The sequence below is a fragment of the Passer domesticus genome, chromosome 2 (assembly GCF_036417665.1).
Source record: "Passer domesticus isolate bPasDom1 chromosome 2, bPasDom1.hap1, whole genome shotgun sequence".
NCBI lineage: Eukaryota > Metazoa > Chordata > Aves > Passeriformes > Passeridae > Passer > Passer domesticus.
The window spans coordinates 4,470,278-4,495,148 of NC_087475.1; the positions used below are offsets into that span (position 1 = coordinate 4,470,278).

A 24,871-nucleotide genomic window follows, 5' to 3' on the forward strand; every position below is an offset into this window, starting at 1 on the left:
CCTGAAACTTGCGTTCCTCTCAGGACAGCAGCTGTCTGTCTGCAGCTTTCCACTGGAAAACCATCCAGACTCACAGCAAGCACCTTTCAGAGGCACTTATGGTGTACAGTGCTCTTCCTGAACTTTTTCTGCCATCAGGGTAGCATTTAGGAATTTTTTTTTTTTCTGAAAATAACCATCTGGGGTTTTTTTCCAATAACTGTCGAGATCGGTCATTTAGCATGAATCACCTAATTCATCCCAGATTTTGGACTTTGATATTTATTTTGAGATATTTCTTATTTTGGAGCACAGCAAAGGGTACATTTCTCAGACCATTTTACCCATTTCATCCCGTAAAGAATGAATAACAATTACCTAACTTGAAGATTGTTGCTTAACCACAGTTGTTAAGTGAAATCATACTCTGCTCATGGTTCAAGTATACATCTTTGCAGCAAAGGAAAGATAAATAAATTATGATTCTAACCAACATTGGATAATTAGATGCTTAATATGGGCAGGAGAAGGGAAAAAACATTGAAATTGGTCTATAGGAGTGGACAGTTTGTACTGCAAAAGCCAGTAATGAGTCCTGGAGCCATCTGACCTCTGTTAAGTCCTTTTTAATGTATAAAAACTCCACATTTCAGTCTGAGGCTGGTGTGTTCCCAAAAGAGTAGCTATCCAGGGAGGGTGGCCAAAGAAAGTTTCATATTGCTGCACCCATTGGACATTTTTTCTGCATGAAAATCATCAGAGCATCTCCACAGTGCAGGATCTCAGCACCAACAAAGCTCCACGAGCTGGTTTGGGTTCCCTCAGAGCCTGTCAGACACTTGGATTTCAGCTGGAGTGCCAGGAATTGCTCCATTGTGCACTGCTCCTGAGGATGCTGATTTGGGCAGAGCAGAGCAGACAGGTAGAGCAGGGATGGGTTTTGTCCACAGGGAATAATTGATGGCAAGATGTCTTTTGTACTCACATTTCCTTAAACACTTTCCTCCTCCCAGTGTAATTAGTGCCAGCCATCACTTCATGGTTTGTGTGGGTAAATGTTCCCAGGGAATGGTAGGGAAGGAATTAAATCATCAATTCTGTGATCTGCTATGGGGCACAGCCAGCACTGAGGAATTTAAAATTTCAGGGTCTAAAGAAGAGTGAAACCCCATTTTCCTGTGTGCACAAGAGCATGAATGTGTCTAAAAAGCAAAATATTGGGAGCAGATGCAAAAAGCCCCTGCAAGCTGTGCTGCTGGTGGAATTCCCTTCCCTCTGTGCCACGTGCTGACACAGGACAAAGCAGCCTTGAATGGGAACGTGTGACACCCCCTTTCCATGGGAAATGCTCCTGTCAGGCCACAGAGGTACAGGATGTCCAAGCAGCACCTTTGGCACTGAAAGGGCTCTGTTCTGGTAATCTCATAATTGCAGAGAGTTTCTGCTGGAGGCTGAGCAGCCAAGGCAGGGGAAGATCCCATTATTCACATAATCCCAGCACCAGGAATATTCCCATTATTCACATAATTCCAGCACCAGCATTATTCATATTATTCACATAATCCCAGCACCAGGATTATTCCCATTATGCACATAATCCCAGCACCAGGATTATTCACATAACCCCAGCACCAGGATTATTCCCATTACTCACATAACCCCAGCACCAGGATTATTCACATAATCCCAGCACCAGGATTATTCCCATTACTCACATAATCCCAACACTAGGATTATTCACATTATTCACATAATCCCAGCACCGGAGGGCGAGCAGGACTCAGCCAAGCAGGACAAAAACAATGGATAAACAAGAGCTGGAGCACACACTGAGCTTTTTGAAGCTCCTCCCGTGATGGATTTGTCAGAGCCATCACAGAGTTTTACCTGTTCCCTCAGGAGCTCAGGCTGTCATCAGGCTGACACTGAGCAAACACAGTCTCAAAGCATCAGGAACATTTGCTCAAATACAGTTCTTGCATTCACTTTTCCCAGGCTTTGAGTCATCTCAGCAAATCTGGGGAGTGATTTTTGTTGTTTGTTTTATTTTGGTTATTTTTTTTTAACCTGGTATCCTATGGAATAGCAAATGTTCAGTCACATGGATATGTTTGGGGTTTTTTTCCTCTGTTTTTCCATCCCCTCCCCCAGTATATTTTACACCTAATGGCTATTTTCCCTCCTAATTCCAATCAGAAAATTAAAGAGCCATGTTTTACTGGAGACCACTCTGTTTCCCTGTCAGTCCTTGGCTTCCCACAGGCAGTGTCATCCCTTTGGAAGATGAGGTGAAACATCAGTGAGGGATGGTGGATTTGACTCTGCCACACTCATCTGCAAGGAAGCAACAGAAGTGAAACTATGCTCATTCAATCACCTACCTACAGAGAAAAAATAAATACATTTTAAAAAATAAAAAAGGAACAATGAATTATTGAAGCCAAAGCCAAAGCAAATAATTCAGAGACAGTCCATGAGGTGAAATAAGTTCTCATTCATTTGTGGGCTGTAAAGTCCAAACAATAAGGCTACTCTAAAAATGCTCTGCTCACTGATAGCTCATAAATAAAAGAAATGTAAGTATGTCATATTCCTCAGTAAATTTTTAAAAAGCAAATGACTGTATTTCTAAAAAGTCTGACTTTTAAATGTGTCTGGAATGGAGAATTTACTTTTTACACACATTCATACTCTTGTTCACACAGGGCAGTGGGATTCCACCACTTTCTTTAGACCCTGAAATTTGAAATTCAGATTCAGAGTCCTTGCTTATGGGTGAGGCAGCTTTGGGATGCTCACCAAAGTTTTGCATTTTGGCTCCCCACCCTGCTCCTCCTCAGGCAAGGCAAATCCCCAGAGCTGAGGATGTCACAAGCAGTGAGAGGTGGTGATTTGCTGCTGGTTCCTATCCCCTCCCTTCCCTTCCCTTCCCTTCCCTTCCCTTCCCTTCCCTTCCCTTCCCTTCCCTTCCCTTCCCTTCCCTTCCCTTCCCTTCCCTTCCCTTCCCTTCCCTTCCCTTCCCTTCCCTTCCCTTCCCTTCCCTTCCCTTCCCTTCCCTTCCCTTCCCTTCCCTTCCCTTCCCTTCCCTTCCCTTCCCTTCCCTTCCCTTCCCTTCCCTTCCCTTCCCTTCCCTTCCCTTCCCTTCCCTTCCCTCTCTCCTCTCTTCTCCTTGTAGAATCAAAAGCCCAGAGAAATCCGTTTTTGTGGTTCTTTTTTTCTTTCTTTTCAAAGATTTTGCTTTAACATGCTTTAGGATGCTTTTTCCTTCCAGGATAATCTGATGACTGGAACACAGTGACTGAACTTTGGGATTGGTGTACAAAGGGATCAGGTCACCATCAGATGTTTCTGAGAAGAACCAGCTCATCTGCTTTAGGTGAAGCTGTTTTATAGCCAATACCCAGCTGTGACAATTATTTTAGGAATTATCTGAGTCCTTATCTGTATAAAAAATAATAGAAGTCCTTGTTTGATTATCAAAACATGGGTATTAGGGCTTGGCAGATGAACAGTTAAGACACCTGTGCACTTTCATCCCAAAGCATCTTTGAGTTGTGGGACACAAACCTCAGATCAATGAAGTGACTGCAAAAATTCTTGGAGCACACACAATTTATGTGTGTGATGAAACAAGACATCAGGAAAAGTGCTGGAAAATTTGAAATTAATAATCCATCATTTAAACACCTAGATCCTCTACATGGGTCTGCAAACCTGTGTTATCACCCAGCATAAAAGAACCTGGAAATTCTTTCCACAAATGCCAGGCAGACCCTGCCCACAGGTTTGAGAGAACTTGTTCACTCTGTAGGGGTAGAGAAACTCTCTGGATTGAGGTTTATCTTTTCAAACAAGTACCTGGATGTTGCCCAGGCTGCCCACAGAAGCTGTGGCTGCCGCTGGATCCCTGGAAGAGTCCAAGGCCAGCTTGGATGGGGCTTGGAGTAACCTGAAACGGTGGAAGATGATAACTTCCAACCCAAACCATTCCATTATTCTGTGTACATTTTTCCCCACGGGAGAGCTAAAAATTTAGGTAAATGAGCAGTTGTAAGTGCCTCATGCCCTTCCTCACCACCACCATCCTGCCCCACCCACAAACACCCCACAGGCCCCTGCAGTGTGTGCTCCTCTCTTCCTGACATCCACTCCTGGTGCCACCTCTGTGCTCAGCCTGCTGGATTTATTTGCTTTATGGAACACTATATGGCAGACTGCAGCACTGCATTCCACCAGGCCATGCTGTGCCAGGAAGCTCAGCACAGTACTGGTAAAAAAAAAATTAGTGATATGATGCCAAAAGTCACAGAAACACAGAAGGCTTGGGGTTGAAAAGGACCTTAAAGATCATCTGGCTCCAACCCCCCCATCTTCTCATCATTGTCAGCCTTGGTGGCTCTCAGGCCAGACCCATTTAAAACAGCTTTTCCTTGCCAAAACTTCAGAGGAGCAGAATCTCTAGAACTCAGAGAGCTGTCAAAGTGATATGAGTCAGAAATAATTTAAAATTCCCACTAAAAAAGCCTCTATAACAGAGATGCTACGTGGACACCACTGGTTTGTCACCTGTCCTCTGGCCACTGCAGTGACCTGCAGAAATCCCAGGGCTCTGTGCCAGAGCCAAATGCATCCTTCAAGCACTCAGCTCTTTCAACATCTCCAGGGTACTTCACCCTCTCCCCATGCCACAAAGAGATCAGGAGCTGCTCAAATTAAATTCATTTATTAATGGAATGGTTTTAGTAGACCAAAATTGATTTGGATGAAAGGAATGCTTGTCCTTTATGGCTGCCAGAAAAAGTAAATATTGTCTACAGACATTACAGAGCTTTCTTTTAACCAAAATTAAATACGGTCCAGAGCAAAGCAAGCAATCTGTAGAATTGTATTGTTATGCTGCTGTTACAAACTATTTACACTGGATAAAAACCAGGTGTCTCAAAGCCAGCTATAACACTAGGTGATTACTGTTGTGATCCTGTGTGTGTCTTGCCCTCATCTCCCCTTTTTGCTATCAGATATTAATCAGGCATTAGCAAGGTTAAAAAAGGATTGTTTTAGGAGTGATCCTAAAACAATCACAGAACAAGCTCTGAGCAGCAGAGACAGAGAGCGAGTGTTCCTCCCCACCACCCAGCACTGCTCTGTCACATTCCTTCGAGATTTCAGGAGTTTAACCCCTCCCTGAAGCTCTTCCCACATCCAACCATCTGTCTCTTCAATCAACTTACTTTCAGTGCCAGGAATCCCCACGCAGGTGATCCCTGGTAGGAGAATATACATTTTAAAGGTACATATTTCAAAGGAGCACGCTTTCCTCTAGCAGTGCTCTGTGCTGTCCCTGCATGTTCACAGTAAAACCACGTCAAATAAATATTTGAGGGAATCAGCACACTGAGTCCAGTTTCACTTTCCAAACGGAAAGTGGCGTGTCTGCTTTCAGTGGTGGCATCAGGCAGAGGTTTAACACAAACCCAATTTTGCTAAGTCACGATCGGGAACAAAGAAATCCTGCCTAATTACAAAGTACTTGATTAACAACTTAGCCAAAGGGGTCGATTTACTGTACACCAAAGCTATTTGCTGAAATAGGACTGAAAAGGAAATAATCCTGAAAAGGGCTTCACTTCTGGTTTCACAGCAGACATACAGCACAGAAAGTATGTGGTTTTTTCAGTTTGCAGAAAAAGGATTATTCAGAATAGTTTTTCCATCCAATCAAACATTACTCTGCTGTAACAACATTGTTCTCAATTCCCTCTCTCTTTGGTCCTCCTGCCTGTATTTCTCCTCCAGCTTTTGCTTTTCAGAGTCCATGCTGTAAAAAGTAGAATCTGTGCTTCTCCTGATCTTCTCAAACTGACTGAAATCCGCCACGTACTTTCCATTTGGAGAGAGGGAAACCACAGGCACGAACTCATAGCCCCAGTGGATCTCCTCGGGGACATAGGAAGTCCTGCTCTGGCAGACAGCACTGGTGGACTCCACCGTGGCATTCAGGAGCACCACGAGCTCAAAGTCCTTCTCCTTGAGGTTTTGAGGTGTGAGGTCTCTCAGAGGGCTGCTTTCATCCAAAATGTGGTAGAAGGTTAAAGGCAAAATGAGAAATGGACTCTCTGAAGAGGAGTCAACGTTGAATTTGACACTGGCTTGGTTCAGCAGAATCCTCTCCCCTTCTTTGGTTTCATAGGTCTGAAGAAGCTTCCCAGAGAGCTGACACTGTATCAGGAGGCTCTTCCTCATGTTTGCCACTCTGATGACCAGGCAAAGCTCCCCGTTGTGCTTGGTGATGACAGCACAGTGGCTGAATTTAATCGTCTCTGCCCTTTTCTTCGGCCTGGCGATCTTGGCCAGGAAGGTACCCGTGATGAAGATCTCAATCAGGGTGGTGATGACCAGCTGGGCCACGAGCAAGAAAATGGCATGGGGACACTCCTCGGTGATGAAACGAAATCCATAGCCAATGGTTGTCTGGGACTCCAGGGAGAAGAGGAACGCCCCAGTCAGGGAATCCACATTCTTCACGCACGGCTCCCGCTTCGGGGAGAACTTGTTCATCTCCAAGTCGCCGTGAAGGAAGGCGATGGCGTAGTAGATCACCCCAAAGAGGAACCAGGTCATGACAAAGGTAGCAGCAAACAGGGTGAGTTTGTACCTCCACTTCATGTCTATGACTGTGGTCCACAGATCCTGCAGGTAGAGCAGGTAGATGCCGTCGACTTTGTCTATCCTGACGTTGCTGTGGCCGCTCTTGGACATCACGCGGGGTTTGTGCGCCTTGAGCATGGCGCTGTCGAGGCCGCCGCCGACCAGGGGCATGCGGGACATGTTTATCTTGGTGGGCTCCATCCTCACTGCTTCAGTCCTGGGGAGAGAAGGAAAGAAAGCTGCTGCTTAATGAAGCCAGAGAGGACCCCGAGGAGTATTTGAAAATGTTGATGGAGAGAAGCACAAGCAGCATCTAAACACAGCAGCAGTGAATAAAAACAGCTGGAATATAAAGTTACCACCGTACAGTATCTGACATCACAAATAATTTGATAATTTTTTTTTTTCCAGGAAAAAAAAAATCATTCTTTGATTCTGGTTCCTGCCAAGTACGGAGAAGTAGGTTTCTTTTATGGTAGCCTGCAAAAGAAATTTGTCAAACCTGAAATTTGATATCAGTTCTTTATTTCTGTAAAAGGCATTAAATATATTTTTTTCCTTACTTTTCTCTAGAGAAGAGGCTCTTTTTGATTAGTGAGCAGGTTTTCTTTAATGCCCTGAAGAGAGACATCTGATCAGAATTAAAGTCGCTGGGTTCAGAACGCGGATCCAGCTCACCACCTCTGTCCCTTCCTGCGACAGAGGCAGAATGAGCCAGACCAGCTTTCACTGGGAACAATTAACTTCCACAAGTGATTTACTCAGTCGGATCTGGCTCTTTGTGACGGACCTACAACCAACCTAGAGGGAAACAAAGCAGACCTGAGCACATCAAAGGCGAGGTCTGGAATATTTACACCTGGGTGCAACACTCTGAAGCTGCCTGCACTGGACAGCACTCCCACATTTTAAGCTGAGGGAAGAAAAAAAAATATATATATAAAAAAAGAAAGTAATTCACAAAGTCAGCATTCTAAATGTGGGCCCTGACCTGCACGACCCCAGCAATCACTGGAGCACCCGTCTCCTGGGTTTGTTTACTGGGCATCAGTCAGGATGGAGAGAGAGAGTGCAGGCACCAGGGCTGGGCAGAGCCCCCAGGGTGAGGCAGAGCCCTGCCCGTGCCAGCTGGAGGAGGCACGGAGCAGGACCCGGCTCACAGCACCAGACAGAGATTACGTAGAGCAAGGACAGTGCATGTTATAGTCGTTCCCAACAACAAAACTTCCTGCTGACAAAAGCAACAAAGAAAAAAAACATCCCATGCATCCTTTGTGCTTTGGCAGGTCTCACAAAAAGGCATTGTTTTGTCCCATTGTTTTCCTCAAAAAGAGCCTCCAAGTCAGTGATTAGTTTTCGCCAACTGCTGGAAAAAAAAAAAAAGAAAAGAAAAAAAAATAATGTCTTCCTTATAGCTACTTAAAAGAAGTTTGCAGGAAGTACAAGATATATTTGTGGGACACACATGTGCCAGCCCAGGACATCAGCATAATTGCTCACTGAAGTACTTTTCCTGTTATGTCAATTAAGGAGAATTTTTGTTTGTGACTGTACTCATCACAGTCTTGCAGGTTTTCTGGGAAAGGGTAATTAAACTTAGCCCTCCTTAACAACTGTAGCTCATTACAGCTTTGGTTTAATCACCAACATTTCTCTTCCACAGCCCTGAACCATTGCCACAGATATGTATTTATGTAAGAAAGGAGTGCATCCATGATCCCAGTAGGAGATTCCTTATGTGACAGTCAAATCAACAGACAGAGCGCAGCATGTCCGGATAATAAACAGGAAAAAACCTTCAAGTGATCTGAAAAAGAACAACGGGAGGAAATGTGGGGGCTGGGAGGGGTAGGGCTGGGAAGGACTGTACATGCAACTGCTCTTCAGGCCAGCCCAAACCCAGCACTGCTGTCAGGGGAGGTAAATGTGAGCAGCCTCCAAAGGGAAACCCTTCAGCAAGTGCATGTTCCTTAGGGAAGAGGCTCCATTCCCCACACCAAGCCTCTCCCTGGATAAGACATGGATTTAAAACATGGCCAAAGTCTGTTCTGAAATCAGTACACCTCTCCCTCTCAAGCACCCTTCCCCTTAGACTTCACCTGCACGCTGTCAGAATGAGCTTCCCTGCCACAAATTGCTGTGCCAGAGGTATTTGGGATCTCTGCTCCAGTGTTGGAGACACGTCCCCATCCCACCCCCTGCTCAGCCTACCTGGACAGCTCCTCCTTCTCCTGGGAGCAATTCCCAGGGCTGACAGCTCCTCCTCTCCTGGAGGTCACAGGGATGGGGACAACCAGGGCTCCACCATCCCTCCTTGGAGCTCCAGTGGGTGGGTTTGGGCTGGAGGAGCAGGGCCAGGACTTCCAGGGTGTCTGAAGGTCAGAGTTACCTGTCCAAGGGCAGAAATGGCCCAAGGCACTCAGCTCTCCACACTCACCATGGCTCTGCCATGCCCAGGACACCCCAGATCCTGCACAGGGGCTGGTTTATGTGTGGGATGCAGTGGGAATAACAACTGTGACAGAATCATGGAATGGTTTGGGTTGGAATGGAACTTAAAACCATCCAGTGTCACCCCTACCATGGCAGGGACACCTTCCACTGTGCCAGGCTGCTCCAAGCCCCAGTGTCCAGCCTGGCCTTGGACACTTTCAGGGATCCAGGGCACTGCCAGGGATCCTGGAAAACCTTTACCAGCGCCTGCCCACCCTCCCAGGGAAGCCAAAGATTCATCCCTCACAAGGGCCTGGAAGGCAAAGATTCATCCCTCACAAGGGCCTGGTAACATTCCTTGTCCTCTCTCTGCTGTGCCCTGGAATAGGTTGTTCCCTGTCCAAGAGCCCCAAATTAAAAGAATCCTGAAACTGCAGCAGCCTCCCACATTTCCAGACCTGCTAAAGGACAGCACCACAGACACAACACCAAAATGCCACAGCAGAAGAGTTCCCCCCAAAGAGATGGGAGGTAGGAAGGAATTTTCAAGGCACAGTCTCTTCCCTGGGCTGCACCAACAGACCTAAAATTTGCCATTTCAGGTTTTAAGCTGAGAAGTGAAGTTTTGGTGCAGCCCTGGACAAGTCTGGAACACTCCAGGCTGCTCCAAGGCTGTTCCTCACTGCCCATCTTCCCTGTCCCATGTGTAACATTGATCCCACATGTGGCAGAGCGGGAAATTTTGGAGCCTGCCATAGGTGAATGAGGCTTTTTCAGAGCTCCCTCATCATCTTTTGTGTCCTCCCTTGATTTGTGACAAAGTTACTCAGCTTTACAGCCACTTCCTGAAATGGATCCCAGCCAAATCCTGGTGCTTTTTTTGGTGGCAGGGTATTTTTTGTGTTGATTTGCTTCCTATTTTCTTTTTTTTTCTCTCACATCACTCTTTCCTGCATGATCCTGAATTCCTCTAGTGCTCTTTTCCTCCCCAGGGAAATTCATCGTGGTTTCCTTTCCCTGCAGAAATACTTCCCTTCTCTGCCACAGTGACATGGGAAGAGAGGATCTGTCACGCTGCCTCCCTTATCACTGGCAGCAGCCAGCAGCAATCACTTGGGGGAAGAAACTCTGATGAAACCATCAGTAGAAAAAAGAAAAAAAGGACTTCAGATGAGGATTCTCTCCTGCCCCCACTTGCCCACTGCTTCCTGAGTGAAGTGACCACTATAATATCCCAAAATAAATTATTTATGGGTGTCTGTATGTGTAAAAAAACCACATTATAGCACCTGCATTGCTATTTCCCATCTTACAGAGGTACCTCACACTCTCTGCCCTGACAATCAACCCCAGCCAAAACACTTTGGCTTGCTTGGTTTATGCTCACTCTAAATCACAAAGCACATCTACCACAGTAAGTTAATATGAGCAAACAAGCTTCAATAATAAGAGTAATAAACATTTTTAAATTAAAAGAACAACTTCTGTCTGTTCCCTAACTGATTTTACACTGATAAATTACTTTTTATTGCTATAAATCAAAGTGGAGCTGCAAATAAAACTGAGCTGAAGCAGAGTTAAGGAAACACACTTCAAGAGGGAAGAAAATGAAATTGTCTCAGGCTTGTTTAGCATTCTAAAACCTTCTGAATTACCTCTTCTCCTCACAGCCCTTTTGGAGCAGCCAAAGGAGCCTCCAAGTTCAGCGCAGACAAAGTCAATAAAACACAGAGCTACATACCAAGCCACCAAGCATGAACACCTTGACCTTAAGGTAATTCCAGCAGCCAGGGGTCTAACCAGCACACTGCCACTGCTTCCAGGGAGCACATTATCAGGGAGCCAGCCTGCACACACGCAAAAATGTTCCTCTTGCATGGAGCCAGCTTTGCTTGTGCAAGATCTCTCTTGGCAGACACAAGTGATTAAAAGCCTACAGGAGCATGACTTGTTCGAAGGGCCTCAGCTGTTTTCCTTTTTTTTTTTTTTCCCCTCAATCAGATGTGGCTTTGCCACTGGAGCAAATCCTCACGCATGCTTCGCTGCCACTCCGATACGGGGGCAAAACTTGAGCTGTTTTTTCAAGCAGCACAAAAAAACCATTAGCAGGCTTGGCAAGGAAAAAAAAATGAAAAGCCAGGGGTGAGGAAAGAAAACATTGAGGAGGGCTGCATAATCTTCAGATCTTTCCTAGGTCTGATGTGGTTCAGTAGGTTACAAAAGTGTCTCCTGAATTCTCAGTGCTCTGCGTAGCATGAACATCCTCCTCCCTCTGGGCTGTGCACCAGGTTATGCTGTACAACTGTCAACCAGCAAAATCCTCCCCATGGCTCAGCTGTGGAATTCACAGGAGTGGAGGGAGGGGAGGAGAGGCTGGAAAAGGGTGCTTTGCCTCTGGCATAGCCACACAGCTGGACGCTGCTAGCCTGGGCTCCAAAAGGAGCCCTTCAGTGCTAGGACACACCAGGGAGAGGTGACAGGCAAGCTTGAAAAGCTGAACTTACATATTTTTGGCTTTTATCACAAAAAGACTGAGGTGAGAGAACCGTAAATGCACTCTCAAGTCAAAATCAGCTCCCAAAATTTGCCACCATGGAGCCACATACCAGCACAGGGCAGCCCTGGGAGTGGTCACTCTTCCCAGTTTGGGTACCAGGAGCAGCTGAAAGCAGGGACACGTCCTGGGCCAGCACAGGGAGGGCTCAGAGGTGCTCTGCTAAAGCCAGAGATGGGTTTTACATCACTCACATCAGGGCCAGGGCAACAACCATTCACAGAGCAGTGTAAGGAAGCAAAAACCCAAACCCATCTGTCTCTACGTGCTGGGCATGGAAGAGGGATTAAAGCTGGAGAAGTCTCATGTGTGCTGTTTCTGAGGGAGATTTGTCCAGGAATGTTGTTGTTCCCCAGGACAGGGTGCAAGGCTTTGCAGTAATTGTGGATTTACACAGAGGAGCCTTTGGAACTACACTGATGCAAAGAAATAGGAAAACAACCAAGAAGGCAGAATGGAGGCAAAAGATTACTCAAAGCTTATTAAATTAATGGAGAAGCTCCCAGTGATTCCCAAGGCCTCCAAGGAGAGAAAAAGCACATCCTGCAAGGGTGTGAGCAGTTAACACACTGCAAGTGAGCATCCACCCTCCCAAAATCCTGCCCTCCAGCCTCTGGGCTCTGGGGATGAGCAGGGTCTTGGCCATGCACACCTTTCAAGTACACAAAAGTGTTCTTTCAGGAAGAAATTAATAAACTCCTCACATTACAAAACTCTCCTTTTTGTTCTCAGCTGGGAAAAAAAAAAAAAAAGGAGAGAGAGAGAGAAAGGTTCCCCAGAAACCTGTCCTGCTTTTTAAATTCTTTTATGAATTGTTTTTCTTCAGCAGGTCAGTACAAAATACTTTAAAATGTCTCCCTGCCTGGCACATTGTTGCTCCAAAGTCTTTTCAAACACTGGGAGAGCACAGCTAGGCATTTAGAACCTGCCTGTGCTGTGATGCTCTTCCCACCCACAAACCCTTTCCTCATTCTTGCTGTGCAAACCATCCCTGGCTCTTTCTACACAGACAAGTCTGAACAGACTCCTGGGATCTTGCCCTCTCTGTTTCTGGGAAGTTGGGTGCCAGAGCTGCTCTGCAAGGCTGAAAGGGACATTTATTGCTGCATTTTGCTTATTGAGTTCATACCCTGCACTTCCACTTCCAGTTACATCTCGGGCTGCTGTGGGAACATCAAACATCTCAGCACAGAGAAGGAGTTAATACAGATGTTATTCCCTATCCCAGTTGAGCTTAGCAGCCACTACAAAGCCAGGACTAAACTTTCAGAGAGTTTAATACCAACTGTCGTCCTGTTTTGCAGTCACTGCCACTATTTCTTCACTCTCCCCCTCCAGGATGACCTTGGGGACTTCCAACAGCTAAATCCTGTCATTCTTCCTCCCTAGAGGTATTTCTCTTTACCCCAAGGGTATCACTCACTATCCTGCTTTCCCTCATTTTGTTTTGTATCCCATTCCTCTCCCCACTCTCTGTGAATCCGAAGATCCAAACCAGGAGTGCTTACCCCACCCCAAGAGAAGAGTGTAGCTGACTGCATAATGCTTTATTTTCAGCAAAAATCTCCCTGTAGGTTCACACCACTTGTTCCTGACCTCTCCATCACATCAGAGAATCACAGAAGGGTTTGGGTTGGAAGGGACCTTAAAGTTCATCTCGTTCCAACCCCCTGCCACAGGCAGCAACATCTCTGTTTTCAGTGGTTTCAAACTTTGCAAAGCTTCATTTAGTGCCAGGTCTCCATTCCTCATCTTCCCAGCTCCTTATCAGTCAGAAATGTGGGAACAAAGCCTCACACTCAAGGAGGAGTCTCACTTCACCTCCAGGGATCAGATTTGGGAACACAAGTGGCAGCAGCCACAGGGTTTGAGGAGCAGGAGGGAGGTGCAGAAGGAGAGCAGGGGATGTGCTGGGAGAAGGTTGAAAACAAGCCAAGGAATGCCTCATTTTTTGGCTCTTCCTGCTTAGACACAAGATCAATTAATCCGTGAGGTGTTTGGTGGCATGCCTGAACGCAGAGCTCCTGGGCATCCAGCAGGGTGAGGGTCAGGGATGAAGACACCTGTACACATTCCAGCACCAAACAGGAGCTGGGCAGGGATTTTCTGCAGAATAGTTTTTCACTTAGTCAACTCAGGCCTACCTAAGTCCTTCCTAAGTACTTAATTCCTTTTTTTGGAACAGGCCCTTGGCCAGCTAGCTGCTCTGGCTGCTGGGAGAGTGTTTTCACACAGCTCCTGCTGCCTTCCCCATCCCAGAGTGGGGACAGGCCACCTCTCTGGAGCACAGCTCCCAGGGAAAAAGCACCCAGAGGCTGATGCTGCCTTTTTTTGGCTGATTCCAGAGCTGGGGCTCAAGATGTGTGAGGTTTTTGCCCCACAGATGTTGTTTCCCCTTGATTTCTGCCTCTTTGGATGCCGCCTGGTATAAATTACATGGCTGAAATATGCCTGCAGGAGTTCATGTGCCAAGAGATCCATGGTTTTGTACCCAAATCAGGGGTGTCTGTGTTTCCTTTCAGTATTCTGGTCACAGGGTGGCAGCTTCATTAGGCAACGAGATAGAAAATAATTAGTCTGAAGCCATTTACTGCTGAGGTTATGTTGGAAAAAGTTCAAGGGGAAGGGAATTCCCTCCCGGGTCAGCAGGAGAACAAAGGGATTGGACTGGACTGCTGCAAGGGAAACCCTATAGGAGCTTGCCAGTTCCTAAAGGGGGCTGGAGAGGGACTTTGCACAAGGACAGGGAGTGACAGGACAAGGGGGGTGGCCTTAAGCTGAAGGAGGGCAGGGGCAGATGTAAGGAAAGAGCTGTTTCCTGGGAGGGTGGGGAGTGCCCAGAGCAGCTGTGGCTGCCCCTGGATCCCTGGCAGTGCCCAAGGCCAGGTTGGACACTGGGGCTGGAGCAGCCTGGCACAGTGGAAGGCGTCCCTGCCATGGCAGGGGTGGGTTGAGATGGTTTTAAGGCCCCTTCCAACCCAAATTCCATGAACAGCCATGATTCCATGAACAGCTTGCTGGGACTGTCATTCCCTGCTCACCACAGGTTGGCTGGGTCTTTGCTTTCCTTCTTTCACAGCAGATGAAGGACAGCACCTTGTTTTTAACCTCCCCAGTACTCACCCATCACTTCATCACTTTGAATAATAGCAATAATAATTATAAAGTCAAACTCAGAGCAACTGGTTTGCCAGTCTGCAGCTGGTTTGAAATTTGCTGCATCTGTTTCAGAGCTGAAGAGGGGTTAGTGGAACAGAAAACTGCTCTGCTTTCTTTTCTTGTTTGCTTACTTTTTTCCTCCAAATTCATTTCTTGGCCTAATAAAAATCTGGTTTTGTTTAAAAACAAGCAAGCAAACAAACCCCAAACCAGACACTTCCTCTGGATTTTTAATTTCAATTGTCAGCAGGTGGTTGAAAATGAAGAGGAGCGTGCCAAGTCATGGCAGGGAGAAAAGTTAGCGCTTTGCTGGTTGTTCAAAAATTTGGATAAAACAGCTGCAGGCTGCCTTCCCCAGGGCTGCTGCTTCTCCCTGACTGTCAGCTGAGACAGGAGAGACATTTATCAGGCAGCAGTGGGGCATTTCAGACCAGTTAGAGCAGAAAGTTTACAGTGGTTTGTGCCCCTCTTTATTTTTTTCATGCCAGATCCCCTGGAGCCCCAAGCCCAACATCAGACACCAGGGTCCAGCACCCCCAGAGCATCATCTCCTACCTGTATCCCACCCCCACCAGGACAGGAACACATCCTGGGGCTCAGCAGCTCTCTTTTTAATGACAATTTGTGGTGCCAGTTGGTTGCTCTGTGTCCCAGTCAAGCCGGGGTTTGTTTTTAATTAGTCACTGCGCACCAGGGCTCTCTCAGAGCAGGGTGGAGGTGTGGCCATGGGGGTGAGGCTCCCTGCAGGGTGCTGGGGCAGAGCTTTTGCTCTGCTTTCTCTCCATAAACCACATTTCCATTAAATCACAGATCACCTTTAGCCCACGCCACGAGCTCATTAAGAATTGCTTTAATACTCCATGAGTACCCCACAAATATTAAGTCATATTCTCTGCAGAGACAAACCTGCTCATAATTTTCCATCTCTGTGCAGCCTAAACTAAACTAAATCTCAACACTGAAATGTGAGGCTATGAGAAGAGTTTTCCACCAAAAAAATTAAAATTCCTGTGCTTTTAAAAGATCTAAAAACCTTAATAGTTTTGAAAGTAATGGGAGGGTGCAAAAGGCCATGAAGCTTGTAAGGGAAAAAATTATTTAAAATATACTGTTAACCTTTTTTTAATTTATTCCTAATGTGGACAAAATCAAATCTAACAGCACACCTTGACCCAGCAGGAAGGTGGATGCTGTTACTGGAGTAAAATTTTTCCTATAAAAGAATTCCTGGATCCTTTTAACCTGTTTGTTGTGTGCTGCCTTATGTAGGCAGAGCAATGATAAATACAGAGTAACCCGCTAAATAATCCAAATTTTTGTCATCTTTGCACAACCAGGACACAGCAGTGAATTTGGAGGGATGTTTGCCATCACGCAAAACACATTGCCAAGAAAGAAGGATGAGTTTGTCAGGGGTTCATCTTAAAACTTGTTGCAAGCTGATTTTCTCAGGAAGTTATTTGGTTATGAAGAATTGCCCTGCCTGTGTGAACAAGTTCACACTGTGGAAAGTGTTTTCAAAAAGAGACTCTTCTCTCATGCTGACAAAATGCAGCCTGTGAGACAAAGTACCCACTTCTTTCACCCAAACCGAAATTATTTTTACACTGGGTGACTTTCTCTCCTAGGCAAAACACAGATGATGTTACTGGCACATATAACTGACTTATTTTTTGATAATTAATTGCTTTACAGTGAATTACAGCAATTGTGGACAATATTCTCTTTGAGGGGCACAACATCTTCCAAAATGTTCATTCCTACCCCATTTTCTCTGCACTACAAAGATTTCAAATTGCATAAAGCACCTATATCCCTTGATTGTCAAGGTCTGATAAATGGAGAGCAAGCTCTGCTTCATCTCAAACAAATGTTTGGAAGCTACTTCACCTAAACAAAACTTACAAATTTTTAAATTCTGGAAAGAAAATTCAATAGTATCCAATAGATTCAGGATGTGGTATTTCACAGGCAAATGTTTTTGTGCACTTACATGGACGTCACAGGTTTATTAAAATACTTTATTAAAATACTTTTATTAAAAAGTATTTATTAAATATTAGTAATTTTTATTTAAAAGTATTTATTAAAGTACTTTTTTATGAAATTATCATTCCATGGTGTGTGAGCTCAGCTGGTTGGAGTCTGGTGCTAAAAACACCAAGGATAGGGGTTCAGTCCCTGGATGGGTCACTCCCTTAAAAATTGGGTTTGATGGTCCTTGTGGGACCCTTCCAACCCTGAAGATTTTGTGATTCTGTGATTCCCAGTTCTGTAAAGCACAAGCAGTTGAAAACCTAAAACATTGATGTGGGAGATTTTGCTCCATCTAAATTCAGTTGTGGATGCATCTTCTTTCATGCACGTCCCCCTCTGGGCCATTATTACCCTGAATAAAGTCTCTAGATCTTGAAATAAAATAATTTCCTCAAATGTCCAGTCTTGGACACATCCACAAGGACCAGGAACCACCTCCTGGGGCTGTGCTCTCAGAGCAAAGCCCTTTGCTAAAACACCTCCCAGAGGTGTGCTGGGGTCACCCTGGGGCTCACACACCCTGTCCCCAACCCTGTCCCCACTCCTGTGCCACCCCTGCTGCTCCTCACCAGCTCTCAGAGGGGACAGAAGTGGTCATGGGGGTCCTCTAAACCATCAGAATTCTGGGCTGATTTACAAACCAGGGCCTTTCACCTGCTTCCCTGAGGTGGTCAGGCAAGAATTAAAGATATCAATGACGCTTTCCCATTGGTGTAGGGTTGCTTATCCTCAAGCTGCTCAAAAGTTTTGTTTCAGGGCAGCTTTCTCTTTTTTTTATTTTTAATTTAATTTTGTTCCTGACCAATCCATGGATGTGGTTAATTTAAGGTTTAAAAGGCTTTTGCTCACACATACACACACACCCATATATGTTTTCCACTGAAGTCTGTGCTTTTTCCTAGACCCACCCAAATTCCAGTACATAGCTCACTTGTGTGCCAAGCTTCCCTACTCTCCTTGCAGTGAGTGGAAAAATGCCCTTTTTTCCACTCCTGCACATTTTAGGGGGGGAACCATGCAGAAAAGAAGGAAGATTTCAGTTATACCTGTGTTTTCAAAGCAGAAATAGGAAAGAACCTCAGTGTTGTCCATGGGAATGTTTTCTTCCTATAGTTTATGAAGTTCTGAGCCCCAGTGTTTGCTTGGGACTCTGAGCTGGAGTTGTGGAGTGCCAAGGAGATTGAAAAATTAATAAATGTGAAGCAAAAGTAGCTGCTGGTTGGTAAATCCCCATTCTGTTTATATGAAGTGCCTAACACTCCTGAATGTGCTGGTATTTTAGGTGAGGGCTGAGAGATAATCAGAGATTAATGGTGAGAAACACTGGGGAGTTTCAAGTGGAAATGGCTTCAGCCATGTCCTTTAACAGGGTATTTTGGGCTATCAGGAAATTCAGGGAATCCCAGAATTATTTGGAAGGGACCTTGAAGATCATCCATGCCATGGGCAAGGACACCTTCCACTACCCCAGGTTGCTCCAAACCCTGTCCAACTTGGGTTTGAATTTGGGGAAAGCTGGTGGAACAAGGGCTGTAACAACACACGAGCTCCATCCGAAGCCATTTCCATTTCTCTGGCCTCCATGGGGATTCTCATGGGGTTAAGGTTGGTCCCCCTTGATTTCCTCCTCTCAGGAAAGGCATCAATAAATCCTCTCTGGCTTACAGAGCTCCCTGTTTTCCTGGAGCTTGTTGGAACATAATTTCTGAAGCCTCTGTTCACCTGCCAAGACAAGCTGAAATTAGCCCACGGATTTAAAGACGTGGGCTGGTTTGTATCCCTTCACTCTTAGGTGATGGAAATTAAAATAGGCCAGGTTAATTATTTATCCTTTCCATCAGCAACATGCTAACATTGTACAGGATCTTGTTGTCACTCATATATCAGCAAAAATTGGAATAAAAATAGGTACCTTTTTAAGAAGAAGCTGTTTTTTGAGTTTCTTGACTGGGAGGTTACAGAGCCCTGCTCTGTTGTGTGTTCCAGATAAACTCCCAAGGAATCAGAGGGAAAAAAATCTTTGTTTTCCTCATTGCTTTCCCAAATTGCTTGATCCCTGCCAATTTCCATGACACAGACCCCTCAGTCTGCTGCAGAGACTGTGGCTTCGGAAAGGGAGGAAATAGCAAGAAAGTACTGGTGCACATCAATGGTTTTGGATTTTCTCGCCAAACCAGAAATATCAAAACAAAATTAAAAAAAAAAAAAAGAAAAAAAAAAAGAAAAAAAACAAGTTTCAACTTTTCTGGCAAAATATAAAAAAATAACCAACAAAACAACAAAACAGAAAAAAGTCATTCTGGCTGTTTGTTCAAACCAAAACTAAGCCTTTCCTTTTACATGTGCCTCATTTAAATCAGGTGAGGAACAAAACATTCCTTGGAGTGACAGATTGTGACACCTTGCTTCCACAAAGCCAAAACCCAATTTTTTTACTGTTCAAAATCGTGGGGGTTTTGGTCTTTTTTTCCATCTAAACCTGCATTTTCAGCCCTTAAGGCTTCTGGTTGAAAAGTCTCAGCCAACTGTAAGGACCACGTGGGTTGGTTTGGTGACAAGTGACACTTGGAGGGACACAGCCTGTCCTGGCTGTTGGGATCTGGGAACACAACTACAATTCCCTCCTCCTTTTTCTTTTCCTCACAGTTTCTTAGGAACCTCCATAAAAGCAGTGATAATGTGCCCAAACAAGAGAAAAATCTCACGCTGCTTTTCAAAGCCCCTGCGTTTCCTTACCCTCAAAGGAGCCTGATTTCCTCATTTATTTACACATCCCTTATCTTTATGGCTGCTCCTTTATGATCCCATGTCATCTCCAAAGCTCCTGCAATCTTTTACAGTTGGGAAGGTCCAGCTTTGATCACTGGAGCCATCAGGCTGAATAGAACATTGTTCCTGCTCCGCCGAGAATTTTTTCCGACTGCGCTCAGGACACCGCAAACTTATTTTTACAACGCTCAGCAGCTCCTCTACCTTGTTTTTCTGTGAGTTTTACAGATGCCGTGGGTTTCAGGAGGCACTTTGATGTTTTCCAAGCTGCCTGATTTATGAGAACAAAAAATACCACCGTTCCCCAATTATTTTCTGTCGCCTTGTAATAAGGCTCGATGCATCAATGGAAATTTAGTTTAGGCACAAAGAATAACTGGGGAATGAGGAAATCAACTGCATGTCTCACAAGAGATCATTCTTCCAGTGGAAAAATCAACCTTTTTGATCTCTAAGCCTCTGTACTTTCCCTGTAATATTTAATAAAGCCTCCGTTTTCACTGGAAAACACACTTGATGGGAAATGTGTAACTGGTAGACCTTTCTGTGTTATTTTAGTGCTGTTTATATTCTATTTTAGTGCTGTTTGAACAGAATTCATATTTTGTAGGTAAGTGCTGAAGATAGGTGGTTCCAAAAAGCAGCTGAGCAGGGCTGTGAACATCTCCAATTGCGGCAGATTTCAGAAGGGGTTAAGACCATGGCATTGCTGAAAGTCCAGGGACTGTCACTCCACCAGCCAGGTGGCAGCTCAGTAGCAGAGCAGAAAACTCCTCCATTCCCTATTCTGGTGACACCCTGTCAAAACCAGCCTTTCCCAAAGTAAAAACTCTTTCTGAAAAGCTGCTCCCTTGCTCCATTTGCTGCACAGCTCAGACTTCTGGTCTGCAGGCAGCTTAGTGCCACAGCATCTCCAAAATCCACCTTTTCTTCCAGAGTTTCAGTTCATTAATTAACATTTCCCAACACTCCTCCTGCTCACAGTCCTTCTCATCCGACCCACTCAAAAATTCTGGGATAAAAAAAATCTTATTTCTTTTCTCCTCTTTTGACCATTTTAATTTCTTCTTCATTCATTCAAACACATCTTTCACTTCTTTATACTCCTAAAGGTCACAGTGTAACCTTTCCAGCTGCTGCCCTGACCCCCATAGCTCTGCTTTCTTCTGCTCTTTGTTGGCATCTCATTCCTCTTTGTCCTCAAATCAATCCCTGGGATTTTTTTTTTTTTCTCCTTTCCTGGTTTAGACTTCTCCCATTCCACAATAGTTTCCCATGTGACATAAATAAAATTCCCACATCCTGAAAATCCACCTGTGTGAGATACAGCTTCCACAAGCTTCTCCCCATCATTGTGTTCACCTACAAAGTTCCTCCTGTGTGTCCTTCACTGTTAGATCTGAAATAATTCACAGCAGATCCAAAGTTTTCCTCTTTGTTCATCTGACTGCAAAGTGTGTTGAGAACCTGCAATGCTGTGAGAAATAATTTGCTCTGACTGTAGGCTATGTTCAGCATCAGCATAGATAATAAGTGATTTATTTCCTTGGAAGCAGGCATTTTTCCAGGATGGAAACCTGGGATTCCTTGAGGGATGGATGTACCCATCTCCCTGAAGTGCCTGATGACCTGAGACCAGATCTTGAACTTTTAGACAGCTGAAATTGTCTTTTCCTTGCCCCTCTACAGCAAGGCCAGAGCTTTTGAAAGCTGCCAAGTTTATTTATTCCATGAAAATCCAGTGTTGCAGTGCATGTGAAGGCCCCCCCTCCTCCTGGAAGGATGAGAATCACATGTTAATTACCTGGTACAGGTGTGCATTTGAAATTGGAATATCTTAAATAAGTACAGGTCAGTCTGAGTTGTGCTGCTGAAGCCTTTCAGGTGAAATCCCATGGGAAGTGCTGAGCTGTGTGGGATCCCAGGTGAGATCACACACCATGATGTGCCCTGTCCATCACACACACAGTTTAATTGTTGTAAAAAATGCAAATTATGCCCTGAAGATTATGAACAAGTTTCTAAAATAAAAGCAACCCATCCAGGAATTTAAATTAGGGTGGAGGATATGTCTGCTCTGTTTTAAAGGTTTTTGCCTGTGACATTCCCTGTCACAGGACAGCTTGGTTATCCCTGTCAACACGGAAACTGTCACAACCACCCTCACCAAAATATGGATTCATCAAGCCTGAAGGTTTAAAAGGCTCCCTCATCTGTGATCAGAGAATGCCAGAATTATCAAGGTGGGAAAAGCCCTCCAGGATCACCCAGTGCCACCCCAGCCCCACCAGCACCACCCCAAACCCTGTCCCCAAGGGCCACATCCAGACTCCTCCTGAGCACTCCCACAGACAGTGACTCCAAACCTCCCTGGGCAGCTCAGCCCAAGGCCTGACCACTCTGCCAGGGAAATTTTCTTTTCCCATCTCCAACCTGAGCCTGCCCTGGTGCCATTTGAGGCCATTTCCTCTCCTCCTTTCCCTTGGGACACGGCAGCAGAGCCCGACCCCCCCGGCTGTCCCCTCCTGGCAGGGACTTGTGCAGAGCCACAAGGGCCCCTGAGCCTCCTTTGCTCCAGCCTCAGCCCCTTCCCAGCTCCCTCAGCCCCTGCTGGGGCTCCAGCCCCTTCCCAGCTCCGTTCCCTGCCCTGGACACGCTCCAGCCCCTCCAGGTCTCTCCTGCAGGAGCAGAACTGGGCACAGCCCTCGAGGGGCCTCTCAGAGCCAGCACAGAGGGACAATCCCTGCCCTGCTCCTGCTGGACACACAATTCCTCATCCAGCCCAGCTGCCAGGGGCCTCTTGCCCACCTGGGCACCCCTGGGCTCGTGTCCAGCCCTGTCCCCAGCACCCCCAATGTTTTTATCTGTGCAATTCCAAAATCCTAAGGTGGGGCTGGGCTCTTTCTCCAGGCAGCACTGACACAACCAGAGCACACAGCCTCCAGCTGCACCAATGGGATATAGGTTGTATAGGATATATAGGATATCAGGAAATATAGGATATCAGGAAAAAGTTTTTTCCAGCAAGGGTGATAAAGTTCAGGAATGGCTGCCCGGGGAGGTGGTGCAGTCCCCATCCCTGGGGGTGTTTAACAAAGCCTGGATGTGGCACTGGGGGCCAGGGTTTAGTTGAGGTGTTGGAGCTGGGTTGGACTCGATGGTCTTGGAGGTCTCTTCCAACCCAGTGATTCTGGGAATTCTGTGAAAATATGAACAACCCACATCCTACACCTCTGGCACTGCTGCTGCTTCTTTCAAAGCTTCCCCTTTTGATGGTGGGATTTCAAATCCTCCTCTCCTTTTCACCATGGTTCACCTGCCATTTATTAGCAAGATAGGAGACAGTGATCGGTTGATAAAGAGAAAAAAGCTAAACCAGAATTATTTTATGGCAAAATATAGAATAATATAATTATATAATAATATATTATATATAAGAATAATATATATATTATTATTGTACTGCCTCAAGCTGAGCAAAGCTGAAGATCAGGAACAATTTCTGTTAATTTCTGTTAAGCAACTGGAGTTTTACGAATTCAAATAAGCAAATTATTGTCCAGTGTTTAATTTTGAAGCTGGGGAATTAAGATTTATTCATTCTTCCAGCTTTTTTTTTTTTTGCAGATTTCACTGTAAAAATGTCAGCTTATGTAGAAAAGTACTTAAATCAGTTTCTTATGAGAACAGAAAGGTTGTTATTGATTTCTAAGGCATTTTCACTCTTTATGTGACGTCTTGGTTAGTTATCAAATTTCTTGTTTTTCTCTGTATTTCTTGTGATTGTAAAGCAATCACGGACAAAAAGTTTTCTTCGATGATATAATCATTATTTATAAAATCTAAACAAGCACTGGAGCATTGAAAGGCATGGTGTCCCCTCAAACACTTTCACTGCTTATCAACCAAAAATACACCTGCAAAGCAGAACCTTACACTAAGGTAGAGTAGGAGGATAAATCACTGGGGTTGCCCCACTGAAATGTGTCTTTTTGCATTTCTGCACAAAAAAAACCCAAAAAAATTTTTCTTAAAGTAAGATTTTATGTTCCCAGGCTGACACCTTAAAAAAGAGCTGAGAGATTTATTACCAATAAGTATTATTTTGGGTCATGATCAAGTCACAGCTTTGGACATTTTATTCTGACAAGAAGTCAATGCTAAATTTTGTACATTTTTATTCAAAAATGTAGTGAACTTTTATCCATTTTTGTTTCAAAATGATATATTTAAGGTTTAGTGCCTTTTTTTTTGATGGTTTGGAGTTTCTTTGGATAATTTTTTAGGATTTTTTAGACTGCAACAACAGAACAGAGTAGGAAAGTACTTCAAGGACCAGGAACCCCAACAGACTCCCTTACAACAATTAATTTTCTGCCTATTAGGGAAAAAGAAGTTTTAATCAAAAAAATATTAAGCTGGGAACAGTCTAGAGATCAACTACCAAGTGCCACTAATTGTGCCAGTCAACAAAACTCAGTGTGGGGGTAAAATAAAATGTTGCTTTGAAAGGTTTTCTGATTTTCATCCTATTTTTGTGAGAAAGTTTTGCCATTTGCATAAGGAAATGAATCAGGATTGCAATTCCAACACTTCCTCCCAGATGCTGATACACTTTTGGTCTTCTCTGAAAATCAAAGCCTGTTTGCTGGGGTGAGAGGGTTCAGGAAAAAACAGCTGGCATGGAAGGGTGGGCAGCTTGGAGTGGATTATTCCTGGGCAGAAAACAAGGGGAAACTTTGGGAAAATTTCACAAACAAGGTCAGAAAAATCACAAAAACATTTGTCTGGTTGCCATTTTCCTTGGGAAATTAAAAATGTAATTAAAATCATTTAACTAGCAAAATTTATTCTCTGGTTAAAATGTAAACCTCGATTTTATCCTATTTATTCTGGTTGTTTTATTTTATTTTATCTGTATCTATTTTATAATATGTTTTTGTCAGGCTGTGTAATTCTAGAGAGGAAAAAGGGGAAATTTTGAAATTTCTCTTCATCAGTTCATGCTAAGAATATATCCTTTAAAGTCATCTAACTAGGTGCGTTATTATATATATTCCTTCCCTACAGATCTATCATAATATATTGAACAGATAACCATTTTTATCATGTATTCTCAGTACAAAAGTGCTAATTTTAGATAAGGAAAAGTTCATGATGTGAAACCAGATTGAATAAACAGTGAAACCCCTCAGTTAAAACAATTGAGATTAAATTAATCTGATCAGGTTGTACTATTGTCCCAGTCAAAATTTATTTTATTTTATGATTTTTGAGTCATGACAAAGAGAA

The 24,871-nt window shown here is 44.6% G+C and overlaps 1 protein-coding gene across 7 annotated transcripts in view; it reads right to left on the bottom strand.

Moving 5' to 3' along the window:
* Positions 1 to 4,686: 4,686 nt before the first annotated feature.
* The window catches only part of KCNJ15 (potassium inwardly rectifying channel subfamily J member 15), a 34,976-nt gene continuing 14,791 nt past the window's right edge, over positions 4,687 to 24,871 (bottom strand). For 5 of the 7 annotated variants that reach the window (XM_064406321.1, XM_064406316.1, XM_064406332.1 and 2 more), the window contains one exon: positions 4,687 to 6,844. In XM_064406321.1, coding sequence (XP_064262391.1) covers positions 5,698 to 6,844 — 1,147 coding nt within the window. In that variant the 3' untranslated portion in view covers positions 4,687 to 5,697. Of the gene's footprint in view, positions 6,845 to 7,190; positions 7,429 to 10,801; positions 11,375 to 24,871 lie in introns of those variants that run through there. The other 2 variants (XM_064406318.1, XM_064406308.1) reach the window with 2 other exon arrangements.